Source organism: Oncorhynchus tshawytscha, linkage group LG03 (genome assembly GCF_018296145.1).
Source record: "Oncorhynchus tshawytscha isolate Ot180627B linkage group LG03, Otsh_v2.0, whole genome shotgun sequence".
Lineage (NCBI taxonomy): Eukaryota > Metazoa > Chordata > Actinopteri > Salmoniformes > Salmonidae > Oncorhynchus > Oncorhynchus tshawytscha.
In genome coordinates this window covers 4,870,524-4,894,874 of record NC_056431.1, presented here as the reverse complement: position 1 = coordinate 4,894,874, position 24,351 = coordinate 4,870,524, and the positions used below count along the sequence as shown (strand labels likewise).

The 24,351-nt window shown below is 47.5% G+C and overlaps 1 protein-coding gene across 3 annotated transcripts; it reads left to right on the top strand.

Moving 5' to 3' along the window:
• Positions 1-162: 162 nt before the first annotated feature.
• Positions 163-24,351, top strand: LOC112243937. Of its 3 annotated transcripts, none has more exons than XM_042308125.1 (16): positions 163-721; positions 3,261-3,394; positions 4,260-4,407; positions 4,543-4,616; positions 5,534-5,652; positions 10,803-10,890; positions 11,649-11,797; positions 11,917-12,001; positions 12,681-12,802; positions 13,735-13,884; positions 14,166-20,823; positions 20,972-21,126; positions 21,400-21,533; positions 21,701-22,044; positions 22,185-22,269; positions 23,099-24,351. In XM_042308125.1, exons 1-16 carry the CDS (start codon positions 634-636, stop codon positions 23,230-23,232), a joined length of 8,667 nt encoding a protein of 2,888 aa, XP_042164059.1. In that variant the 5' UTR covers positions 163-633; the 3' UTR covers positions 23,233-24,351. The 3 variants fall into 3 exon arrangements, with proteins under 3 accessions (XP_042164059.1, XP_042164062.1, XP_042164051.1); XM_042308128.1 differs by having other exon boundaries at positions 3,261-3,409; positions 23,109-24,351; XM_042308117.1 differs by having other exon boundaries at positions 3,261-3,409.

Genomic DNA, 24,351 nt, shown 5'->3' with positions numbered 1-24,351 from the left:
TACATACCCCATATCCATGCACCACCCGAATGATTAACCTAAAACATTTTAATATAGCAATTTCAATAGATTGTGCTACAAAACAGAGTTGCGGCAGTATAATACATGAATTTGTCTAGCAGGTGCATACAGACGCACAGCACCGCGAAACAAAACGGGCCCGAGACAGCAGAGTGTAGAAGCAAGACAGACGCACTCGCATGAAACCGAACCATGATAATGCAAGCTCACTTTTGTCTGACGTAGCCGACGTTTAACGGGAGATAAATACTACAGTCTACCTCGTACTGGTGTCGGAGGGGAAAGAGCCGAAACGGGAAAAATAGCGGATGGTTTGACCTCATTGGGGTTATTTGTTGTTTTCTTCGCCGTTTTTGTGGAGAGACCACTGATGTAACGGTTCTGGATTTGATGGGTTGGGTTGGCAGGACGGGATGCACAAAAGAGCGTCTCTTACACCGTGTTTAGTTGCGGATTAGGAGAGGGGGATCAAACGGAGGAGGGGAAGAGGGGAACACAACAACAAGGAGACGTTCTTTATTAGCGGGGGAAGACAGCGCCAGACGGTAGCGGAGAGAAGGAGAAGACCGAAAGCGTCGCTCGAATGATTGTGCCGTGGTGGATCCCGCGACGATGCGACGACACTGCTGGGTGATAGTGCTGGCGGGGATGTTGTCGTACTTCAACCCAGAGAGAGCCCTTGGAGCCCCGCAGAGAGAAGGTGAGTGGTGTCGGTGAGCTGGAATGATATTGACGCTGGGAGAAAGAAGAGGGGGGAGGTGGGAGAGGGGATAGATTAGAGGGTTATGAATAGGTACTCGGAAATATTACGGCCAAAACACACCGAGACAGCCTCAACAATAATACGATATATTTTATCTTTCTTGGCTGATATGATTAGGCTATGGTAGGCAATATGCCTTTATAACACGGGATGAAATCAGAAAGACAATGGCCACATTATTATCATCAAGTAGCCAGGAGAATTCGGTAGGATCTGCGACCCTATTTCGGTGATATTTATCAATAGCATTGATGGCATGTCAAAACGGATATTCGCCCAATGAATTTTAAATTAATCCACTGTATCATTCATGTGTATATCAAACCTATATTATCCTACTTGGGTTCAATGATAAAAATCTTTGAATTTCCATTTAAAATCAACAAAATCCGTTTTATTTTGTCCTCCTTTTATTAGGCATCGCAGTGTTTTGTTTGTGTATTGTCGTTTGCAGTCATGGTGTTCTGGTGTATTGTTTTGATAAGAGCCGTAAACTGGAGCTGGTGGAATAGGCCCCTGCTATGTGTACCTATTTATATGCAATGTATGTCTGGACAGCTGTCTAGGGATAGAATAATAGAATTGCCCAGGAATTGTGCATCTATACTGCCGATGGATAGGCTACATAAAATATTATTGTATTCTACATATACTTATGTGAAAGAGTTTGAATTTCATATAGGCCGACATGTTTTTTCTATTTTATCAGTTTCCAATGTAATTCTACTGCCAGGCCATAGGCTTTGCTTAGGCTGCAGTCCAGTCCAGGAAATAAATCAACGAAATTATTACACATTTATGATGAGTCAATAATTCATGTATCTTTCTCAAATTCATACTCATGATTTTTAGTAGCTTTTCTTACTTAGAATTTACACGTCACTCTTGAATGTGTTAGAATAACATGGACCATTATGTTTTTAGGCCTTTGTAGAGGTTTGAGTGTTTTTCAGCTATTGGAGGATGGAACCATACAACCTATGAGCTCAAAACATCCTTAATGCTAATTACAATGTTCAATGTTATTTATAGATTTTAAAGCAGTGCTCAAAGTGCTTCATAAATGTCTTTTTAGGGGTAACTTGCATTTTCCACTCATGAATGATCTCATGAAAATATTCCATTGATCAGAAAAGCCTATTTGTGATTGGATTCCCTTTCAGTGTGTTATAGGACGCCTCTGTAAGATTTGTGTACTGTCTAGAGGGAGAGGCAGAGGAGAGGATGTGCCAAAATGGTTCATCACAGTTAAGCTTACACATTGATCTACCAATAGGGTAAACATCAATTAAAGCCTTTTGTTTGGACTATTATTGGACTGTTGATGCATCTTCACACCATGCTTTCAGTAATCAATGAGCTCATGAAATGGATGGGGAAACGTACATTTGGTTTTGCATTATTCATTACTGTGTCGTAATAGTGAGTCAATATCTAGAAGTAGTGATGAATACAGGGCATGATGGAATAGGATGAGCAGGGGAGAACAGAGTAGCTCTAGTACTTGCATTTTCTGGTTCCAATGACACTGAAAATGCTCACACTGTGGTTGATATTCATAAGTACTGTACTGAATTGGCACTTGACCTGTAAGTGTATTGACAAGTATGTGTACTCAGAGGTTCACCTTCGGGAGTTGGAGAAGTGTTTTTAAAAAATTGTATATGGGGAAAAACAAATAATATTGACAACAAGTTCATCTAGAAATAGGCATTTTTGATTGTGGCGATGCTGGTTTTGATTTGAGGGTTTAAAATTGAAAGATACAACAAACAAGTAGTAGCCTACTGTAAAGGGTTTTTAACCACCCTGCACTCCCCCTTCTCTTTTTCACAGATGGTTCGCTCCTCACAAACGGCCAAGTTGAGGTACAAATATATAAAAAAACGCCCCAAACTCCTCCTTCTCACCTAGGTAGCCAACCTCCCTGATTTGAGTGATTCTTTTCCAATTTTCCAACCCTCCCCCGTTAGCAATTTCCCCAAAATGACAACGCCACCCCTCCCTGCTTTTCAACTGTGTTTCCTGGAAGGAATGTTGTTTTTTTGGTACCCCCCTCCCTCCTCCCCCTCTTTCCTAACTGGAATGGTAGACTTCCCTGATTTTAACCTTAATTCTGATCTCTCCTCTCTTTTATTGATTCTGAAGATGGTTTCCTGACTTTCCTCCAAAGTTTATTTCCTTTTCCTGCTTCTCCCAAAACTCCAATGACAGTTGTTCATTGGGGATCCTCCGCTTTGTCTCAAACGTATCGCTATTGAAACAATTCCAACGGTTTTCCTCCTCAATCTCAATATGTAACAATGACTTTGACCCTTTTCAACCCAATTCTCTGAAGCCTCTCTTTCCCCCACTCACTCATCCACTCACCAACACTTCCACCTAACAACTGTGTGTTTCCTTCAGGAAGTACTACCTGGCCCATTAACCGTATTAACCTTTTCCTCTCCTCCTTTTCTCTCCCGCCATATCTCAGTCTCTCAATCCAGGGCTGCGTCTCTCTCTTCTCCGCCCTACGTCGTCATTCTCATCTCTTGCTCGGGGCTCGTCTCCTTTGTTTTACTGCTCTTCACCTGTCTGTGCTGTAAGAAGGGAGGAGTGGGATTCAATGTAAGTCTCCATCATGTAAGAGACTTATTCACACGTCTTGTCTATTGTGTTGCACTGTCTGCATGCATGTTGTGTAGATCAATAGATATAGGCATCATATTACACATTGGCCCTTAGTGAAACTCTAAACATTGAGGGCTGTAACAATGTTAAAGCATATGGGAATGTCCTGATTTGTCATGGAAGGGCCCAGCACCACAGGGGCAGTGGGTATACACATCATTCAAACCCTCTATGAATCTATTGTCTTTGAATCTGTGATCTTTGGATGGTTCATTGTTTCTTTGGCTGCATGTGCAGCACCACATTTTACCAGAAGTATTACAGATGTCGCATGAGCCAGAAAGCTTAGGGTCTGTTTACATTTAATAGATTTCCTCATATTAAATCCAGATCGGTCTTTCTTTGTGACATTTCAGCCAGCACACTGGGTGCATCTCAATTATCTAAAGTGGCTCCCCTCCTTCATCTTAACTGATGTGAAAACACAGGCAACAAGGGGAAAGTAATATGGTGTCTGCCCACCAGTTATTTGTTTACACTTGCCCAATTTCTTTAGAAACGTAAACCACTTTAGGCTATTGACACATCCACTAGAAAAGCGGTCACCAACCCTCATCCTGGAGAGATTCGGGTGTGTAGGGTTTTGTTCCAAGACAGGCCAGAACTAACACACCGGATTCAACTAATCAACTACGGTAATTAACAAGAGTTTAATAAACTGAATCAGGTGTGTTGGTGCTGGGCTGGAACAAAAACCTGCAAACCCTGTATCTCCCGGGACCAGGCTTGGTGATCACTGCTTTTCAAACGTACAATATCTCTAAAGCTTCTACGCTTCCTCTGTTCTTTCCTGTCAAATCAGGAGTTTGACAATGCAGAGGGGGAGGAGTGTTCTGGGGGTTCTAGCCCCGCCCAGGAGGACAGTCTGTCCTCTTGCCCCTCCCTCCCGGAGGTCTACACCCTCCCACTCAGGGACAGGGCTAACTGCCCCGCCCTGCAGGATGGCTCAGGTAACTAAGGCAGACTCTCTGTAGCTGGAGCAGATGGCAATATATAGCACATTAATATTAGCAAGCTTGATGGATATCAGAAAACCACAAATCATGTGTCTTTCTCTTTTCATCTCCTCTATTCTGTCTCTAAAGACTCCAAGTCGAAGTACTTCCGTAGGCACACTCTCAACTACCTTCAGGAAATAGGAAATGGCTGGTTTGGAAAGGTGAGATCACCAACTCATACCTCCACCCTCAGTTGTGACGTCATCATGTAATGGTGGTAGCTGGATCTGGCAGTTCTTCCAAATGTCTCTCAACCCCATGTTTCCTCTAAAAGACACATCCTTTTAACAGCTTCTCAGTAAATCTAATATTGGCTTCCTACCAGCTCTCATGAGTTATGTCTCCTTCCTACACCACTATATTTCTGATCTCTCTCTCTCCCTCTCCCCCTCTCCCCCTCTCTCTCTCTCTCTCTCTCTGTTCTCTGTTCTCTCTCTCTTTCCCTCTCTTCTCTCCCGCTCCCTCTCTCTCTCCTTCCTTCTCCTCTTTTTCCCTCCTCTTCCCCTCTGTCCCACATCTCTCTTTCTCCTTCCACCTCTCTCCCACTCCTTTCCTCTCCTCTCTCTCCCTCCTCTCTATCTCTCTCCTGTCTGTTCCACATCTCTCTTTCTCCTTACCTCCTTCTCACCCTACCTCTCTCCCTCTCTCTCTCCTCTTCTTCCTCCTCTCTATCTCTCTCCTGTCTGTCCCACATTTCTCTTTCTCCTTACCTCTCTCTCTCTCTCTCTCTCTCTCTCTCTCTCTCTCTCCCTCTCTCTCTCTCCTCTTCTCCCTCCTCTCTATCTCTCTCCTGTCTGTCCCACATCTCTCTTTCTCCTTACCTCCTACTCCCCCTACCTCTCTCCCTCTCTCTCTCCTCTTCTCCCTCCTCTCTATCTCTCTCCTGTCTGTCCCACATCTCTCTTTCTCCTTACCTCCTTCTCCCCCTCTCTCCCCTCTTCTCCCTCTCTCTCTCTCTCTCTCTCTCTCTCCCTCCTTCCCTCTCTCTCTCGCCCTCCTCTCTATCTCTCTCCTGTCTGTCCCACATCTCTCTTTCTCCTTACCTCCTTCTCCCTCTCTCTCTCTCTCCCTCCCTCAGGTGATCCTAGCGGAGGTGCTGTGTGACTGCAGCTCCTCCCAGGCCGTGGTGAAGGAGTTGCGGGTCAGTGCCAGCCCTCTGGAGCAGAGGAAGTTCTTGGCTGAGTCTGAGCCATACAGGTCAGAGAAACTGACATTTTGTGTCATCAGACACTTTTATATAAGTTATTTGTTTTTGTGGTTTCCTGAGTGTACAAAACATTAGGAAGACCTACCTAATATTGAGTTGCACCCTCTTTTTCCCTCAGAACAGCCTCAAGTCAGGGCATGGACTCTATAAGGTGTCAAAAGCTGTCACGATTGTCATAATAAGTGGACCAAAGCGCAGCGTGATCTGGGTTCCACATCTTTTTATTACTAAGTGAAACTCACAGCAAAACAAAACAATACATCTCAAACGAAACGTGCCTCTAACAATAGTGCTAACAGGCACTATCAATAGTCAAGATCCCACAAAGCACAAAAGGGAAATGGCTGCCTAAATATGATCCCCAGAGACAACAACAAACAGCTGCCTCTGATTGGGAACCATACCTGGCCAACATAGAAACATAATCCCCTAGATGACCCACTCTAGTCACACCCCGACCTGACCAACATAGAGAATAAAAAGCTTTCTATGGTCAGGGCGTGACAGTCTCAGGAGGTTCCGGGCCGTGGACCGTCACCATAATCTCTGGACTGGGAACTGTCGCCGGAAGATCTGGACTGGGAACTGTCGCCAGAAGCTCTGGACTGGGAACTGTCGCCGGAAGCTCTGGACTGGGGACTGTCGCGGGAAGCTTGGTGCGTGGGGCCGGCACTGGTGGTACCGGGCTGGTGACACTCACCTCAGGACGAGTGTGAGGAGCAGGCACAGGACGTACTGGACTGTGGAGGCGCACTGGAGGCCTGATGCGTGGGCCTGGTACAGGTGGCACCGGGCTGGTGATACGCACCTCAGGGCAAGTGTGGGGAGGAGGCACAGGACGCACTGGGCTGTGAATGCACACTGGGGATACAGCGCGTCGAGCCGGCGCAGGATATCCTGGACCGAGGAGGCGCACTGGAGGCGAGGCGCGCTGAGCCGGCACTACCCGTCCTGGACAGATACCCACTTTAACACTACATGTGCGAGGAGCTGGCACAGAAGGCACCGGGCTGTGAATGCGCACTGGAGACACAGTGCGTATCACCGCAAAATATGGTGCCTGACCAGTCATACGCTCCCCACGGTGAGTACGGGGAGTTGGCTCTGGTTCACTCCCCTCAACTTTCACTGCCCACTCCTCGCTCAATCTGTCCCAATATTCCTCCTCGGTCTCTGACTCACCCCTCATCGTCGCCGACCACTCCGTGTGCCGCCCCCTCCCAAAAATATTTTGGGGCACTCTTTTGGGCTTGCCTCATGGCCGTGAACCCTGGCGTTGTCGCTGTTGTTCCCTCGCTGCCTCTGCCTGCTTCTATGGCAGGTTTCTATCTCCTGACATAATTTCTTCTCACGTCCAGGATGTCCTCCACTCCTGGCTTTCCTCCTGGGCACGCTGCTTGGTCCGTTGTTGGTGGGCTCTTCTGTCACGATCGTCATAATAAGTGGACCAAAGCGCAGCGTGATCTGGGTTCCACATCTTTTTATTACTAAGTGAAACTCACAGCAAAATAAAACAATAAATCTCAAACGAAACGTGAAGCTAACAATAGTGCTAACAGGCACTATCCATAGTCAAGATCCCACAAAGCACAAAGGGGAAATGGCTGCCTAAATATGATTCCCAATCAGAGACAACGACAAACAGCTGCCTCTGATTGGGAACCATATCTGGCCAACATAGAAATATAATCCCCTAGATGACCCACCCTAGTCACACCCCAACTTAACCAACATAGAGAATAAAAAGCTTTCTATGGTCAGGGCGTGACAAAAGCGTTCCACAGGGATGCTGTCCCATGTTGACTCCAATGCTTCCCACAGTTGTGTCAAGTTGGCTGGATGTCCTTTGGGTGGAGGACCATTCTTGATACACACGGGAAATTGTTGAGTGTGAAAAACCCAGCAGCTTTGCAGTTCTTGACACACTCAAACCCGTGTGCCTGACACCTACTACCATACTTCGTTCAAAGGCACTTAAATCTTGTGTCTTGCCCACTCACCCTCTGATTGGCACACATACACAATCCATGTCTCGATTGTCTCAAGGTTTAAAAATCCTTATTTAACCTCTCCTCCCCTTCATCTACACCGATTAAAGTGGATTTAATAAGTGACATCAATAAAGGATCATAGCTTTCACCTGGATTCACCTGGTCTGTCTATGTCATGTTACGAGCAGGTGTTCCTGATGTTTTGTACATTCAGTGTATATAAATCACAGTTCTTGGGATTAACTTCACAGTTAACTCCCAACCTGTATTTCACTCTGATTGATTTGGTGCTGTTTGAAAAAGATCTACATGGACCAAGTCACATCAGTAGGTGTGTTTAATTGTCGTGTGTCATATTGAGATGCTGGTAGTTAGAGACTGCATGCTGCATACAAGTGGGGCAGTGTTAGAACTGTAACATGGAGTGACAGATGACTACTGGTCTGACCTATTTATTATGCTCAACTTAGATTAAAATGACACTTGGCCCGCCATCTCTCTCTATCTCTCGCTCTCTCTCATAAACACTTACAGTTGCCTCTTTCTCTGTCACATATAGAAACACATGTTTCTCTGTCATCTCTCTCGCTCCCCCTCTCTCTAGTTCTGTCTGTTTTCTATCGTCCTCTCCCCCTCTCTCTAGTTCTGTCTGTTTTCTATCGTCCTCTCCCCCTCTCTCTAGTTCTGTCTGTTTTCTATCATCCTCTCCCCCTCTCTCTAGTTCTGTCTGTTTTCTTTCATCCTAGTTCTGTTTTCTTTCATCCTCTCTCTCTAGTTCTGTCTGTTTTCTTTCATCCTCTCCCCCTCTCTCTAGTTCTGTCTGTTTTCTTTCATCCTCTCCCCCTCTCTCTAGTTCTGTCTGTTTTCTTTCATCCTCTCCCCCTCTCTCTAGTTCTGTCTGTTTTCTTTCATCCTCTCCCCCTCTCTCTAGTTCTGTCTGTTTTCTATCGTCTTCTCCCCCTCTCTCTAGTTCTGTCTGTTTTCTATCGTCTTCTCCCCCTCTCTCTAGCTCTGTCTGTTTTCTTTCATCCTCTCCCCCTCTCTCTAGTTCTGTCTGTTTTTTTCTCTCTCTAGTTCTGTCTGTTTTCCGTCTTCTCCCCTCTCTCTAGTTCTGTCTGTTTTTTTCGTCTTCTCCCCTCTCTCTAGTTCTGTCTGTTTTCTATCGTCTTCTCCCCCTCTCTCTAGTTCTGTCTGTTTTCTTTCATCCTCTCTCCCCTCTCTCTAGTTCTGTCTGTTTTCTATCGTCTTCTCCCCCTCTCTCTAGTTCTGTCTGTTTTCTTTCATCCTCTCCCCCTCTCTCTAGTTCTGTCTGTTTTCTTTCATCCTCTCCCCCTCTCTCTAGCTCTGTCTGTTTTCTATCGTCTTCCCCTCTCTCTAGTTCTGTCTTTTCTTTCATCCTCTCCCCCTCTCTCTAGTTCTGTCTGTTTTCTTTCATCCTCTCTCCCCTCTCTCTAGCTCTGTCTGTTTTCTTTCGTCCCTCCACTTTCTCACTCCACCTAAGTAAACCTACACAAACAAATGCCCCAGATGTTATCCCCTAGTTCTAACTGCATATCCTCTTCTTTGCCTCGTTTCATCATCTTTCTCTAACTCCCTCTCTCTTTCCCCTCTCTCCCCCTCTCTCTCTCCCCTCTCTCTCTCCTCTCCCCCTCTCTCCCCTCTCTCTCTCTCCCTCTCTCCCCCCTCTCTCTCTTCTTTCCCCCCTCTCTCCCCTCTCTCCCTCTCGCTCTCCCCCTCTCTCCCCTCTCTCTCTCCCTCTCTCTTTCCCCCTCTCTCTCCCTCTCTCTCTCCCCCTCCTCCCCCTCTCTTTCCCTCTCTCTTCCCCCTCTCTCTCCCTCTCTCTCCCCCCTCTCTCCCTCCTCCCTCTCTCTCCCCCCTCTCTCTCCCTCTCTCTCTCCCCCTCTCTCTCCCTCTCTCTCTTTCCCCCTCTCTCTCCCTCTCTCTCCCCTCTCTCTCCCCCTCTCTCTCCCTCTCTATTTCCCCTCTCTCTCTCCCTCTCTCTCCCCCTCTCTATTTCCCCTCTCTCCCCTCTCTCTCCCCCTCTCTATTTCCCCTCTCTCTCTCCCTCTCTCTCCCCCCTCTCTATTTCCCCCTCCTCTCTCTTTCCCTCTCTCTCCCCTCTCTATTTCCCCTCTCTCTCTCCCCCCTCTCCCCCTCTTCCCTCTCTCTTTCCCCCTCTCTCCTCTCTATTTCCCCTCTCTCTCCCCTCTCTCTTTCCCCCTCTCTTTCCCCTCTCTCTCCCCTCTCTCCCCTCTCTATTTCTCTCTCTCCCTCTCTCTTTCTTTCCCCTCTCTCTCCCTCCTCTCTCTCCCCCTCTCTCTTCCCCCTCTCTCCCCTCTCTCTCCCTCTCTCTCTTTCCCCCCTCTCTCTCCCTCTCTTTCTCCCCTCTCTCCCCTCTCTCTCTCCCCCTCTCTTTCCCCCTCTCTCTCCCTCTCTCTCTTCCCTCTCTCCCCCCCTCTCTCTCCCCCTCTCTTTCCCCCCTCTCTCCCCTCTCTTTCCCCTCTCTCCCCTCTCTCTCCCCCTCTCTCTCTCTCTCCCCTCTCTCCCCTCTCTCTCCCTCTTCCCCCTCTCTCTCCTCTCTATTTCCCTCTCTCTCTCCCCCCTCCCTCTCTCTCCCCTCTCTTTCTCCCCTCTCTTTCTCCCCCTCTCTCTCCCCCTCTCTCCCCCCTCTCTCTCCCCCTCTCTCTCCCCCCTCCCTCTCTCTCCCCTCTCTCTTTCCCCCTCTCTCTCCCCTCTCTCTCCCCCTCTCTCTCCCCTCTCTCTCTCCCCTCTCTCTCCCCCCTCTCCTCTCTCTCTCCCCCTCTCTCTCCCCTCTCTCTCCCCCTCTCTCTCCCGATCTCTCTCCCCCTCCCCCTCTCTTTCCCCCTCTCCTCTCTCTATTTTCCCTCTCTCTCTCCCATCTCTCTCCCCCTCTTTCTCCCCTCTCTTTCTCCCCTCTTTCTGCCCTCTCTTTCCCCCCTCTCTCCCCCCTCTCTCCCCCTCTCTCTTTCTGCCCTCTCTTTCCCCCTCTCTCTCCCCCCTCTCTCCCCCTCTCTCTTTCCCCCTCTCTCCCCTCTCTCTTTCCCCCTCTCTCTCCCCGATCTCTCTCCCCCTCTCTCTCCCCTCTCTCTTTCCCCCCTCTCTCTCCCTCTCTATTTCCTTGCCTTCAGGAGTCTCCAACATCCCAACATCCTTCAGTGTTTGGGCCAATGCAGCGAGAGCATTCCCTTCCTGCTGGTCATGGAGTTCTGTCAGTTGGTGAGGGCCATGCTGTTTTAACTACTATTATGGGATGGAGAAGAAGAGGGGGGCACATTGTAGAGGAGATCCAAAGAGAGGCTATTTTGTTTTGGAAAGGATACATTTACTCCATTCCTGTAGGATTGTTTTCTCTCATCATTGTGTTTCTATCAGAAACTGATTGATACCTGAGCAACCAGCTGATTGGACAATAAATTATTCAAATGGATCAATTAAGTGACAATCACCAGACTATAGCTCCCGTACATGGAAACATACTTTTAAAAATGTATTTTACCTTTATTTAACTAGGCAAGTCAGGTTGCAAGTTAAAACCCCCGAGCTGACAAGGTACAAATCTGTCATTCTGCCCCTGAACAGGCAGTTAACCCACTGTTCCTAGGCCGTCATTGAAAATAAGAATTTGTTCTTAACTGTCTTGCCTAGTTAAATAAAGGTCAAATTAAAACATTTTAAAAAATTAAAATTCTCCTGTCCTACCACCAGTACAACCTCTCTCGCTCTAATGATATTAACTCATTACCAATTCCCCTTCTGCTTTTGAGGACCTTCAGGTTCAGGAAAACACTTAGGAGAGGGTATTTCTCCAGCATAAATGTACAAATGTACTTGATTTATAGCCCAATATGTCCGGTCAAAGTCATAAACTATGTTAATTGTTCTTCTGATTGTTTTAAGTATCACATACTGTACATGATATTGGTAATGCTCATTGATGGTGTAATAAATTAATTATATTTGTGATGTGTTACCAGGGCGACCTGAAGAGGTACCTGAGAGCCCAGAGGAAGTCAGATGGGATGACCCCTGACCTTCTGACCCGGGAAATGCTGACCCTGCAGAGGATGGCGTTTGAAATCACCTCTGGCCTGCTGCACCTCCACGAGAATAACTACATCCACAGGTCTGTGAGGTCATATCCTGGCTCTCTCTGGCTCCAGTGGGGTTCCAATAGCTCCAGTGATTGATTGGTTGGTAATTGAGTGATTGATAGTAAAGGAATTATGATTGTTTTCTCTCCAGTGATCTGGCGTTGAGGAACTGTCTCCTGACCTCTGACCTCACTGTCAGAATCGGAGACTATGGGCTGTCTCACAACCACTACAAGGTATGTTTGAGTGTGTGTGGGGGCGTGTGCGCTTACCCATGTACTTTGCTTGAACCACCACAACCTGTAGACAAGTTATACCACTTTATACCATGGTATTGTTGAATAATCGTTTCTGATAGGCTTGTAGGGCATTATTTCCCTATAATCCACAGTATATTTGCACGATAGAATTCAATGGGTATAGTTATTGCATGTTCTATGCTTGAGCTGCATTTGAAAGCAAAAGTTGAAAACATTATTGCCATTGTTGGATTTGATTTTCATAATAGCAAGCTAGGACTCAAATTTGGTTAAAAACTAGCAAGTCTTTTTGGTTGGTTACCATGGCAACTACTGTCTCTATATTGTAAACTTGGTACTTCAGTGGATACTTCAGTGGATGTTGAACACATTTCCTACCTGCAAATGAACACATTTCTAGCTATAAATGTTTAAAATTATAGCCATGGTATAAAAGGGATAATCAACTCGGGGCTCTATGCGTTCTCTGCAAAATAATGCAACTCCGTGGAAGGTCAGTTCCGCTCCTTTAGCGTGTCATGGAACACACCTTCCAGGTGGTTGATTATCTTCCAGAGAACACATAGCCCCTTGTTGATTATCCCTAACGTATTGGATGTCCCTAATGGCTTATCTTCAAGTCCATGCATCCCTCTGTGTGTGTTTATCTGTGTAGGATGACTATTACCTAACATCAGACAAGCTGTGGATTCCCCTGAGGTGGATAGCGCCAGAGCTTCTGGAGGAGTACAGAGGATCTCTAATCGTCACTGACCAGACCAAGACCAGCAATCTGTGGTACGTACCATAACACAACCTGCCTCTAAAATGGACAAATAAACAACTGAATATTTCAATAAGCTGTATTCTGTATTTCTTATCTAATTTGATTATTTCTCTATCCTCCAACTCTCTCTCCCATCTCTTTTCCCTCTTTATCCCACATCTCTCCCCTCTTTCCCCCTCTTTATCCCACATCTCTCCCCTCTCTTTCCCCCTCTTTATCCCACATATCTCTCATATCTTTCCCCTCTTTATCCCACATCTCTCCCTCTCTTTCCCACTCTTTATCCCACATCTCTCCCCTCTCTTTCCCCCTCTTTATCCCACATCTCTCCCCTCTCTTTCCCCCTCTTTATCCCACATCTCTCCCCTCTCTATCCCCCTCTTTATCCCACATCTCTCCCCTCTCTATCCCCCTCTTTATCCCACATCTCCCCCTCTCTTCCCCCTCTTTATCCCACATCTTTCCCCTCTCTTTCCCCCTCTTTATCCCACATCTCTCCCCTCTCTTTCCCCCTCTTTATCCCACATCTCTCCCCTCTCTTTCCCCCTCTTTATCCCACATCTCTCCCCTCTATTTTCCACCTTTATCCCACATCTCTCCCCTCTCTTTCCCCCTCTTTATCCCACATCTCTCCCCTCTTTCCCCCTCTTTATCCCACATCTCACCCATCTCTTTCCCCTCTTTATCCCACATCTCTCCCCTCTCTTTTCCCTCTTTATCCCACATCTCTCCCCTCTCTTTCCCCCTCTTTATCCCACATCTCTCCCTCTCTTTCCCCTCTTTATCCCACATCTCTCCCCTCTATTTCCCCTCTCTCTCCCACTTCTCTCCCACCCCCCACTCTCTCCTTTTTCTCCAACTTCCCTCTCCTCTCTCTCCCACTTCTCTCCCCTCTATCTCCCCCCTCTCTCTCTCCCCCCACTCTCTCCCATTTCTCTCCCAGGTCTCTTGGGGTGGTGATCTGGGAGCTGTTTGAGTTTGGTTCTCAGCCTCACAGGCACCTGAGTGATGAGGAAGTGTTGACCTTCGTCATCAGAGAGAGACAGATCACCCTGGCCCAGCCACGGCTCAAACTCTCCCATGCTGACTACTGGTCAGTGGGCCATTTCCTGACTTTTGTTTTTTTCTCTGATGATATCTGCATTTGATGAAGAAAGGAGTCGATTACAGATGTGTTACTTTAAAGGCCTACTTTGTCAATAGATCATTACGGTCAAAGCTAATATATGCAATCCCCTCAAACCTCTCTTTTGGGGTGGAGGTACATCAGCTTTAATACTGCAGATAGATTGTAGCTTTCATCAATGTAATTGTCTGCATCATTTCCAATCCCCCATATCTTTGTGTTTGTCTTTCCTGTCTTTCCTCTTCTAGGTATGAGATCATGCAGTCCTGCTGGCTCCCTCCTTCCCAACGCCCCTCCATCGCTGAGGTATTCCTCCTCCTCTCCTCCCTTCTGGCTGCTGAGCGAGGGATGTCCCGAAGGAGTGTGGGAGAGGACGAGGAGGATGAGGACGAGGAGTATGAGGAAGGGAGAGGAAGAAGAGGAGAGAGCGATGAGTCATTTGAAAGACGGTGGGATTCTCTCCGTCCTCCGGCCTTCCAGGCTGCAGCGAGTGAACGACAGAGAGAGAGGGAGTATGGGAGGGATGACAGGGGGAACTCCTACCCTCTACTGGAAGCCGTGGGGAACTGCATCACACCATCCTCCACAGAACTCGATGACATCCTGACAGTCACGGAGACCAGTAAAGGGTTAAATTTTGAGTACTTCTGGGAGAAGGCCCATGCGAGGTGGGGCTACCAACCACCTCCTCCTCCCCAGCCAATCCCGATGGTCAACCCCTCCCACAGACAATCACTGGACACACCCACGGTTGTCCCTGTGATAAGTGCACGTAGCCCCTCCCTCGCCAGCGAGTACTTCATCCGATTGGAGGAGCACACCCCTCAGGATAAGTCCCCATCTCTTAAAGGGAAAGCGCACTCTTTCCGTTCTGACTCGTTGTGTCCTGGAGATCTGGAGCTAGTGGAGATACGCAGCGGAATGCTGGGCAAAGAACGTGCGCCGTACAGTTCTGATGAGGAGTACACTGGGCGAGGAGGGAAATCCATCCAGACCATCCGATCCAGCGAGGTCCAGATAAGGGTCCCCAACACTGGGGTGGCAGAGTTCAAAGACACCTCCAGTAGGGTGACTGACTTCTCTGTGGTGGATTTAGGAGATGATGATGAGGAGGGGGGGGGTGAAGGAGACAGTAGGTCATCCATTGGTTCTCAGGCCCCTGTCCTGCCTCCCAAGCCACGTTCTATGTCAACCTCATCGGGCAACCACCTCCACTCGCGCCCCCTCCCTGCTCCTCCTTTGGGCTACCACCGAGTAGGACTTGGGCTGGGTCACTATTCCATGAGTGGTAAAATAGAAACGATGGACCCTCTGACGGGCAGCTGCCTGCCATCATCATATGATCACTTAGGGTTCCACCGTCCTCGTCAGACCATGCCCCCCTCCCCGTCACTGTCCCCCTCCCTACCTCAGTCCAGCCACCCCATCTACCCCACACCCCAAACATGTCCTCCCCCTCTCCCACCCCACTACAAGCCCCAAAGGGGCCTGTATCACAGCTATGGTGTAGGTAGCTACTCCAGATACAGTAAGCCCCAGATGTACTCTCAAAGAGAGCCACTATCCTGTGACGACTCAGACCGACAAGGTGGTGTACGGCGCACAGCATCCTTGCACAACACAAAGGGAACATCCAATTTCCGCTCAAAAGACTTTGACTCTCCTGTACGACGCCAGAACGTATTTCGCCCTGTTTACCGCAACATCTCCCACTCCGAGTCCGGGGGCCCCAGAATTGAGAGGCACTCGTCCTCCAGTCCCACCTATTCAGATGAGGATGACTCCCCCTTTATGTCCCCTGAGAAACCCAGTGGGGGAGGGACAACCGTCCTGACCTCTAGTTTGTCAGAGGATGCGGATCCGGCCACAGCCGAGCTCTTCTCCAGGGGTATGAAGAGGACCCAGTCGCGCCTCGCCACCATCCTGCCTGCCATCTGGAGGGAGGACGCCGAACTGCAGGCGGATAGCGTAACCGACGCCAAGATATCCCCCATGCACCTGTTTCTGACTGAGATCTCTAGTGTGTCAGAGTCAAATGATGCCAAGTCCAAGGAGGGGAGGACCTCATGGGAGGGAGAGACAGAGCGGGAGAAGAAAAGGGATGGGGAGAGGTCAGGGAACTTCCTCCAGCCCTTGAGAGGGGGGATGCGTCGGTCCCGGTCGCTGGTCACAGAGCTGGGCTCTACAGAACAGACATTGGGGCCAGACAGAAACACACAGATGGTGACAGAGGTGGAGAGGGTGAGGAAAGGCTCCATCCAGAGAGATCTATTCCTCACTGAGATCACAAACACAGGAAGGATGGATGCAGGCATGGAGAGAGATCCGGTGAAGTTCCTCCACCCTCCTGGCTCCCGATCGCATCCCTACACCTACACCTGCGCCCCCGGCCTCCCGTCCTACGCTGAGGCCGAGGAGGCATACTCCAGGGGCATGAGGAGATCCCGATCCCTCCTCTCCGAAATCACAGTGGGGAGGCAGGAGTCGGAGTCACAGGAGACGGAGAAGGAGACAGAGAAGGGACAGATGACCAGAGAGGAGTTCCTGAAGGAGATCCAATCAGCAGAGACCTTTTTGACAGAGATCATATCCAGACAAAACGCGACCACCTCCAACAAGCATTGCGAGGACTTGTCTCAGTCACCCACTCCAATGTCACCAGAATACGAGTCAATATGCATAGATCCTGACTCCTCTCAGACCATCCGTTTCCAATCAGAGAGTTCCATACGTACATCAAACAGAGGCAAAGACGATGTAGCACCGGAGGCCATTTACGCCCAAGTGACTAAACGGGCAAAAAAGAGTGAGATGAAGGTCACTATACGGCCTGAGATTCCAGTACTGCAAATAGGATCAAATAAACAGTTTGTCAAACAGGAAGAGGAATGTCCCACAGACACGACCTGCCTTAAGGACTCACCCAGCTCACTCACAGATCCCACCGCTGACACCAACTCTCACCCAGACTCTCAGCCACAGCCTGGTGACTTTGTGTTCTCAGCGATAATGCCAAAAAATGGCCTCCTCCTTTACCAAACATTCCCCAGTACAAAAACAGAGGAGGATGTTTCAGAAGGTCCAGCCTTACCTGTAAGAGAAACACAGAGAGTCAGAGAAAGGGTTGAGCTCTCAAGACAAGCTCAAGTTCAGTCTTTATCTCAAGACAGTGTTACTGGAGGAGTGGAAGAATCTGAAAAGAAACCCTGTGATGATGAGTCACCTATTTCTGTAGATGAGAAAGAGAGCAGGGGTCAGAATAATGTTGGGGAAAGGAGTTGTGAGAGAATGAAAGGTGATGCTGAGGTCAGAGACACAGGGCAAGGATGTCAGAAGCAGGAAGTTGCTGATGACATTTTACATGACTTAACAACAGAGACATCAGGAACAGATAGAGCATGTCAAATTGAATCTAAAGATCACAAGGAAGAAGGGTCAGAGAGTTCAAAAGGTTGTGACAGTCAAATGAAGAACAACACATCACATTGTTCTACTGCTCAGTCACATGACCCAAATGTTGAAAGCTATTTACAAATGAACAAACAGAATTCACAGATCAACCAAGAAGGAAGGTCAGACCCAAGTCAAAAGAGCCCTGAGGCCGTTCCCACCACCCCAGACTGGGACCCATCCTCTGACCTCTCTCTCTCCACCATGACCCCCTCAGACTCATTCCTTTCATCTTTGACCCCCAGTTCAGCCGACTGTCTGACCCCAGGTGACCCATGTGTTGGAGGTGAAGGACCAGGTGGTTGGAGGGTGCTGGGGACAGAAACCCCCCACAGAGACTCAGCCTACTTCTCTGACAATGACTGGGAAGGGGAGGGGCTTAGCAGGAAGAGCACTGATGGACTGAGCGTGACCAGACCCGGCAGTGGACGAGGCGGAGAGAGGGGGACGCTGACGGGAATAGAAGAGAAGACAGAATTAGAGGATGAGGGAGAAACCAGGGGAAAGAGTCCCTTGAAGAGGATTTCAAATAAGGGAATTGACATTGAGAGGGAAAAGGAGACAGTTCTTGAACAGAATGCTCATGTGCAGGATATCTCTCAAAACAGTGATGATGGATATAAAGACATGTTGAGTATTCAGGAGAACGATCTCAGTCTGAAAGAAGTAGAACGTAAAACAGGGTTAGAATCAGAACAGAGAGAAGACTCTGGAATGTTCCACAATGAGAGTGGAGAGTCAGATGAAAAGGGCCTAGTCCATCCGGGACTCCTGTCTGATAACTCACAGACCAAGGAGAACAATGAGTTTATAGCTAAGCTGTTCTCTAATTTAGATGATGCACCTCTCAAAGGGTTCTCTTACAATGATGGAACTCAAATTTGTAATCATTACACAGAAGGTGTGATTTCTCATGTGGAGTCGAATGATTTTAGATTCCATGACTCCACAGACAAAGACTTGACATTGCCTTCTAATAGTACCACTAAGACAGACTGTTTGAAATTAATATCTGCCATTCAGACAAAGGATAACAAACTTGAGAATGAAGAACTCCCAGGTATTGAAGAGAGAGAAAATGATAATTCCATGAAAGACACTACGGAACCAGTGACGGCGTTACATGGCGACCATGACAACAGAGAATCCAGGCTATCTAGGTTCTACGGTATTCAAACCAGCGAGGTCAAACTCAGTGACGATATTCCAGTAGTACTGGATCCCAACGACGGAGAGAGCACCAATGACGAAGAGAGCAAACTGGCCTCTTCTTTCTGGGCCGAGGGGGACACTGAGGTGTCTGAAAGAGAAGACGGGCAAGATCTGGAGATTCAACACACCGACGCCAATGAGCTTGGCCTGAGAAACTTGTGTTACTCAGAAGAAAGCGAAGACGAGAGGGCCAAGGCCAAATCAGAGACAGAGAAACAGCTTGCCGCTGGAGAGCTGTGTAACGCCATGAAGGAGAAATCTCCTCAGAGAGGACCAGTGACGGGGAGCCAGAGTGGGTCTTTGAGCAGGGATGGATCTGCTGAGACTGTGGACAGGGAGTCATCTAAGGATCTGGAGATGAAGGCTAAAGAGCTGTGGAACACTCTGGAGGAGGGGGAGGGGAGAGGGGAAGGAGTGGTGAGGGGCGAGTTCGACTGTCACCGTTTCCAGCAGGGAGAACTGCACCTGTGGCCATCGGAGAACGACCAGTGGGCCTCGCCGGAGAACAGAAGCCAGGAAGCTGAACTCGGATTGGAATTCTTCTCAGCGTTCGGAAAGACCTGGGAGGAGAGGGAGCAGCTGGTGGTAGGCCGGGAATTCTGGGAGGCTGAGGAGAACGATGAACTGGCGGGGAGTGAGCCTCATCCAGCCGTCCTCCAAGATAGCGAAGATACTTCTAATGACGAGAGGCAGGGACGGGTAGCCTACCTGGAAATAAAGGGAGAGTTGTCCCAGAAACAGGCTCTCTCCAGTAGCATTGACAGTCAGCTATCCCAGGCACTGGATGTACATCAAGAGGAAAATATAGAAAATCCAGATAGGTTTAACGATAATGATGTTGAAGGTGATCAAAATGTTGAAGGTGTTCAGCTAGTGGTTGAGGTGGAAAACCGAGAAATCCCAGAGCATGAGACCAATGCAAGAGGGAGGGAGCAGTTCAGGTCACTCACTGAGATGGGTGGAGACAGTGAGGGTCAAACTGCATCTCTTCTAAATGACTTGGATGGAAACATTGCTCAAGATGAGGGAAATCAGAACTTCAACAGGTTGAATCATCTCAGTGAAGTCCAAATGGAAGAAGGGGCAATGGCAGAAAATAACATGGAAAAAGAACAGGACTTTGAAATAGACAACCATCTTGCTCCCACAGTAAAGAGTATATGTATGGGTGTATCTATCTGCCTCACTGGAGTACCACAGGTAGATTTGTCAGGATTAAAACATATTGAGCCAAGCATACGCATTGAAGAAGCTGACTCTTCTCGCCAGCTTGTGGGGGAGGACAGAGAAGAGGGAGTAGACATTGTAACCACAGGTGAGGATTTGAGAGACATATCTCTTCTATGTGACCCGGTGTCTTATCCCAATGATAATGACTTGGAAGATATAGCCTCTTGTACAGATCTGTCTGGTTCACATGGAGACAACTTTCAGTTCAGTTCTGTAGACTTTCCCAGCCCTCCTCCTAGCATGGATATTGATATGCAAGAAGACAGGCTGCAGAGTTTAGATGATTCTTTTCCTAGTCCCCCACCTTCTGTCATAGAAATAGACGACGATCAGGGTCTTATAAACCTTGATTATTTGGGCTCAGATTTCATTACCAGTGCTGAGAGAGACCCAACAATGCCCCCCACTCCTCACACTGATATCCCAGAGCCGCCCCCCTTACCACCCACCACAACCCACAGCAGGGGGATCTCTGCAAACCTCGACCTTTCACCTGTACATCCAACACTTCCATTATTCTCAGGTGAAAGCCAGAACCAGAGCCGCCTCACATCAAACATGTCCGAGGATGACAGAAATAACCTGTCCCAGAAAAACACAACCACCACTTCCACCACACTTCCGTCATTGCCCCAGAGTAACTTCAACACCATCCCAGAGCTGTTGATCTCTGAGTGGAAGGATTTGGACGAGGAGCCTCTGGAAGACTTTGAGAAACTGGAGCAGCTGTGTTGCATATCTGGGGATGAGGAGGACACCCTGGGTGATCTCTTCCTGGGGAATCTGGAGCTGTTGGAGTCTATGAAGAAGACGCCTGAGCAGAAAGCTAAGGGTTCTGGAGAGAGCGATAAAGGTGAAGAGACCTGTGGGAGACCTGTGGGACTTCCGCTAAACTCTCAGGAGGAGAGGCGTGAACTACAGTTCCCATCAGCCCTTTCACCATGTCATTCTCCTGACTCCAAGGACCAGAGGTCACTTTCCAAGATGCCCACTAAAAATGGCCTAATGATGCAGGTGAGCATTAGCCTTGCATTTTAACCCCAAGTTGCACAACTTTGTAGATGTATGAAAGTATAAGCCTACACAATTTACAATATCCATTTTCCTGAATATGTTTAAACATTTATACCCCTATTATCTTCTTCTGTTTCCCTTTCTTCAGGTGTGTGAGGAGAGACTGCAGTTCTCTCTCTGTGAGAACGTTAAAACAAACGTCCTCCGGGGGGCGACAGTGAGCGACAGCGTCATTCTCCGCCCATGGGGGGACCAGCCCTTAGATGGGGGAGGAGACACAGTCAGTGTGAAGGATGCAGGAAGGTATGCTCTCTCTGTCACAGGAGGTTGGTGGCACCTTAATTTGGGAGGAGGGGCTCGTGGTAATGGATGGAACAGAATCGGTGGAATGTCATCAAATACATCAAACACAAGGTTTGATGCCAATCCATTGGCTCCGTTTCATCCATTATCATGGGTTGTCCTCCCCTCAGTAACCTCCACTGCCCTCTATGTATTTGGGATTTATCAAACTGTTGTGTTGAATGATGGCAGGCAGACAGATAATAAAAGAAGAGATCTTTTTTCTGTTCTTAGCGAAGAGGAGCCGGACACCGAACCCAATTCTGAACCCCAGAGTGAGTCTGATGCGACTGACAGTGAACCACTGACTTCGATCCAGCAGCCAGAAGTTACACCCCCTCAGCCTGTGGCAAACCAAGTAATGAAAGGTACCTCCAGACTTTTTTCTTTGTGAAAATATGCATGAATTGGATGCAGCATTGTTGACATTCACCCACTCTGCAGGTGTGTAAATGACATGTTCTAATGGATAGATTAGTGCTTTCTGACACCATCTTTCATGTCTGACTTTATCTATTCCTCTCTTCTTTCACAGCCAAACTGGCTCGCCTGTCCCTCTCCCTCTCCCTCCCTCCTCTCCCTCTTGCTCTCCCTCTCTCCTCCAGTCCCAAGGGAGGGTTCAGGGAGGGCGGGCTACACAGAGACAGGAGTGGGAGACGGAGGGGTGCGTCCCCAGGAAGTGACCCCGATGAGGATGAGGAAGAAGAGCAGGAAGATGAAGGCTCCAGGAGGGTGATTGTTGTCACGGAAACAGACGTTGGCAAAAGGGTGGGGCTCAGGAGTCTGCTGAAGTCGCCAAGGGAACCGATAGACAAAGAGAAAGACAGAGGGAGAAACGTGTCCTTTTTTGATGATGTCACTATCTATCTCTTTGATCAGGTATTTGTTTAGCCCCCCCCCCCTCATATATTGAGTCCCATGTTACACTTGGGCTTTTAACACTTTCACTATATTGGATGTACATGTACTGTCTCTGCTCCTTTTCAGTCCCTGACTCTTCCTCTCTGTTTCTGAAACAGGAAACTCCAACCAGTGAGCTGAGTAGTTCCACCTGCACCAGTCCAGCTCCAGCTCCTAACAAAAGCACTAAATTTGATTTACATGGTACGTACTACGTATGCATGCATGTTGCTATTAGAAACCATATAACGATCCTGTACATCATTCCCTTCTTAGAGCCAATAGAAAGCTTTTGATAAAATCACTACAATAACAGGCACCCATTGGACAGCTCCCATCTGATCCCCACTCACTGAAGTTGAGAACCCCTCACACCAACCCCTTTTCAAAATATGCGCCCCCAAAATGTATCTCTTGTAATTATCCCCCACACGCTGTGACTTGGGGACTGGAGTGGGGACATAAATCTGGTGCTCAACAATGCACGTCTAAGATGTGTTTTCCACTCTGTCTCCAGAAGCCGTCCGTTCTCAGTCTCTCCCACTGATCGCTTCATTTCACAGAATAATGAGAGTTTTGGCTGATCCCCTCTGGGTGTTTTGAATAGACTGTATATAGAAAAGCATCAACACCAAAATAATCTACTTTCATGATCTCTGTCAGCCTGCAGAGTTAAATAGTTGAAAGCTTTGCAAGGAGAGAAAGTTTCTTTTTAACTTGGGAGTGTGGGCCTTTTTGTGCTTTGGTTCTACAAGAGGATGTTTGTACACACGTATAGAGTATATTAACTAATGATATACCATTTGTGTAATGTTTTTATCGTACATATTTTTTTAAATAACATTTACAGTTGTATGCTTTTGTTTATGTTTTGTTTTTGCAAGGGTCAATTTGATTTCATGAAATGTGTTAGAATCCTGAATTCAAATAGTATTTACTCCAACCCCAGTACAGTGTGTTTGTGTATGGCATAGTTGTAGTGTAGTAATTCCTTAATTCCCTTACTTACACCATGCTCCTGTCTTTCTACCAGGAGCAAACAGCAAAGGCAAAGACTCCAAAAGAAAAGGGGACTTGTCAGTCAAACCGAGGTCGCCCGTGGGGGCCAACCCAGTGACATCCTCGCGTTTTACCGTCAGCCCAGCCGATGACCCCCACTTGGTGTGAGGCAGGGTTCCGGAATCCTCTGAGTTGTTCTGTTACCCTCAGAACAGGGACCTTCTGAGAGTGGCCAGTGGATTCCCCTCCAACCATAACCATTCTCAGAGGCTATTTTTTTATCGATCAGGCAACGGAAAGAAAAGACCCCTGTTCTAAAAGCTGGACACATTCCAGGTTTAACCAGCTACCAGTCCTTGTACGAGAAAGGTTGTTGATATAATAACTCCTCCCTTTGCCACTGAATCCTAGGGTCGATTTATAGACACTCTCTGGAAGTGGTTGATGGCAAAGGCAGTTTGTCCAAGGCGAAGAACAGTCTGGAGCTTTGTAAAATGTGAAACGGATTGACTGCTATGCAATGGGAGTCATTGTGTACCAGCTTACCTTCTCTTTACCTGCTTCTTTCGGTTGTCTTCACCCAGTATGTACTGGGGGATGCACTTTCTTTTACTCATGTATCTGTCTATGTGGAAGCTTGGATTGAAATCTTAACTTTGTAAAAACGATTTTCATTGCAGTCAGTCATACTTGTAGGCATCAGTTGGGGCCAGAAAACAATCTTAACTCCTGTATTTGAGAGTACTCATTCAACATTTGTGTACAAAGATAGTGATACAAGTGTATACAATATAATTTTAGAGCTGTTTAATTTAGAAGTATTCTTAGACTGCACGAAAAGATGAAAACAAGCTATGTTTCTATATACTTTTATTCTAAAAGTCTATGTGTAGCTATTATTTATTTAATGTATTCATTATTTATTTAAACATTATTTCCATGCTTTGTAAATATTGTTTATTTATTTTGGTGCAATTAATTTATCTCTCAGAATTGTTTGGGACAAAATGCATCTAAGTAATAGCTTCTCGATTTAATTATTCTTCATAACAAATAAAGCAAGATATTTTCCCCAACCCCCAAAAATATTGAGTATAATTTCATGTCTTTATAACTGCCATCCTGTGCTTAACTTATGTCCTCAACTTGTAGGGTTTCCCAAACTGGGTCCTGGGGCCCCCCCTGGGTGCATGTTTTAGTTTTGTCCCAGCACTACACAGCTGATTCAAATAACCAACTCAACATCAAGCTTTGATGATTTTAATCAGCTGTGCAGTGCTAGGGAAA

Bases quoted from the DNA above. Each gene is read 5' to 3' on its own strand.
- LOC112243937 (XM_042308117.1), top strand. From the start codon at position 634: ATGCGACGACACTGCTGGGTGATAGTGCTGGCGGGGATGTTGTCGTAC. The intron at 5,653-10,802 runs GTCAGAGAAACT...CCTTGCCTTCAG, and splicing joins GCTGAGTCTGAGCCATACAG to GAGTCTCCAACATCCCAACA. The intron at 12,002-12,680 runs GTATGTTTGAGT...TTATCTGTGTAG, and splicing joins TGTCTCACAACCACTACAAG to GATGACTATTACCTAACATC.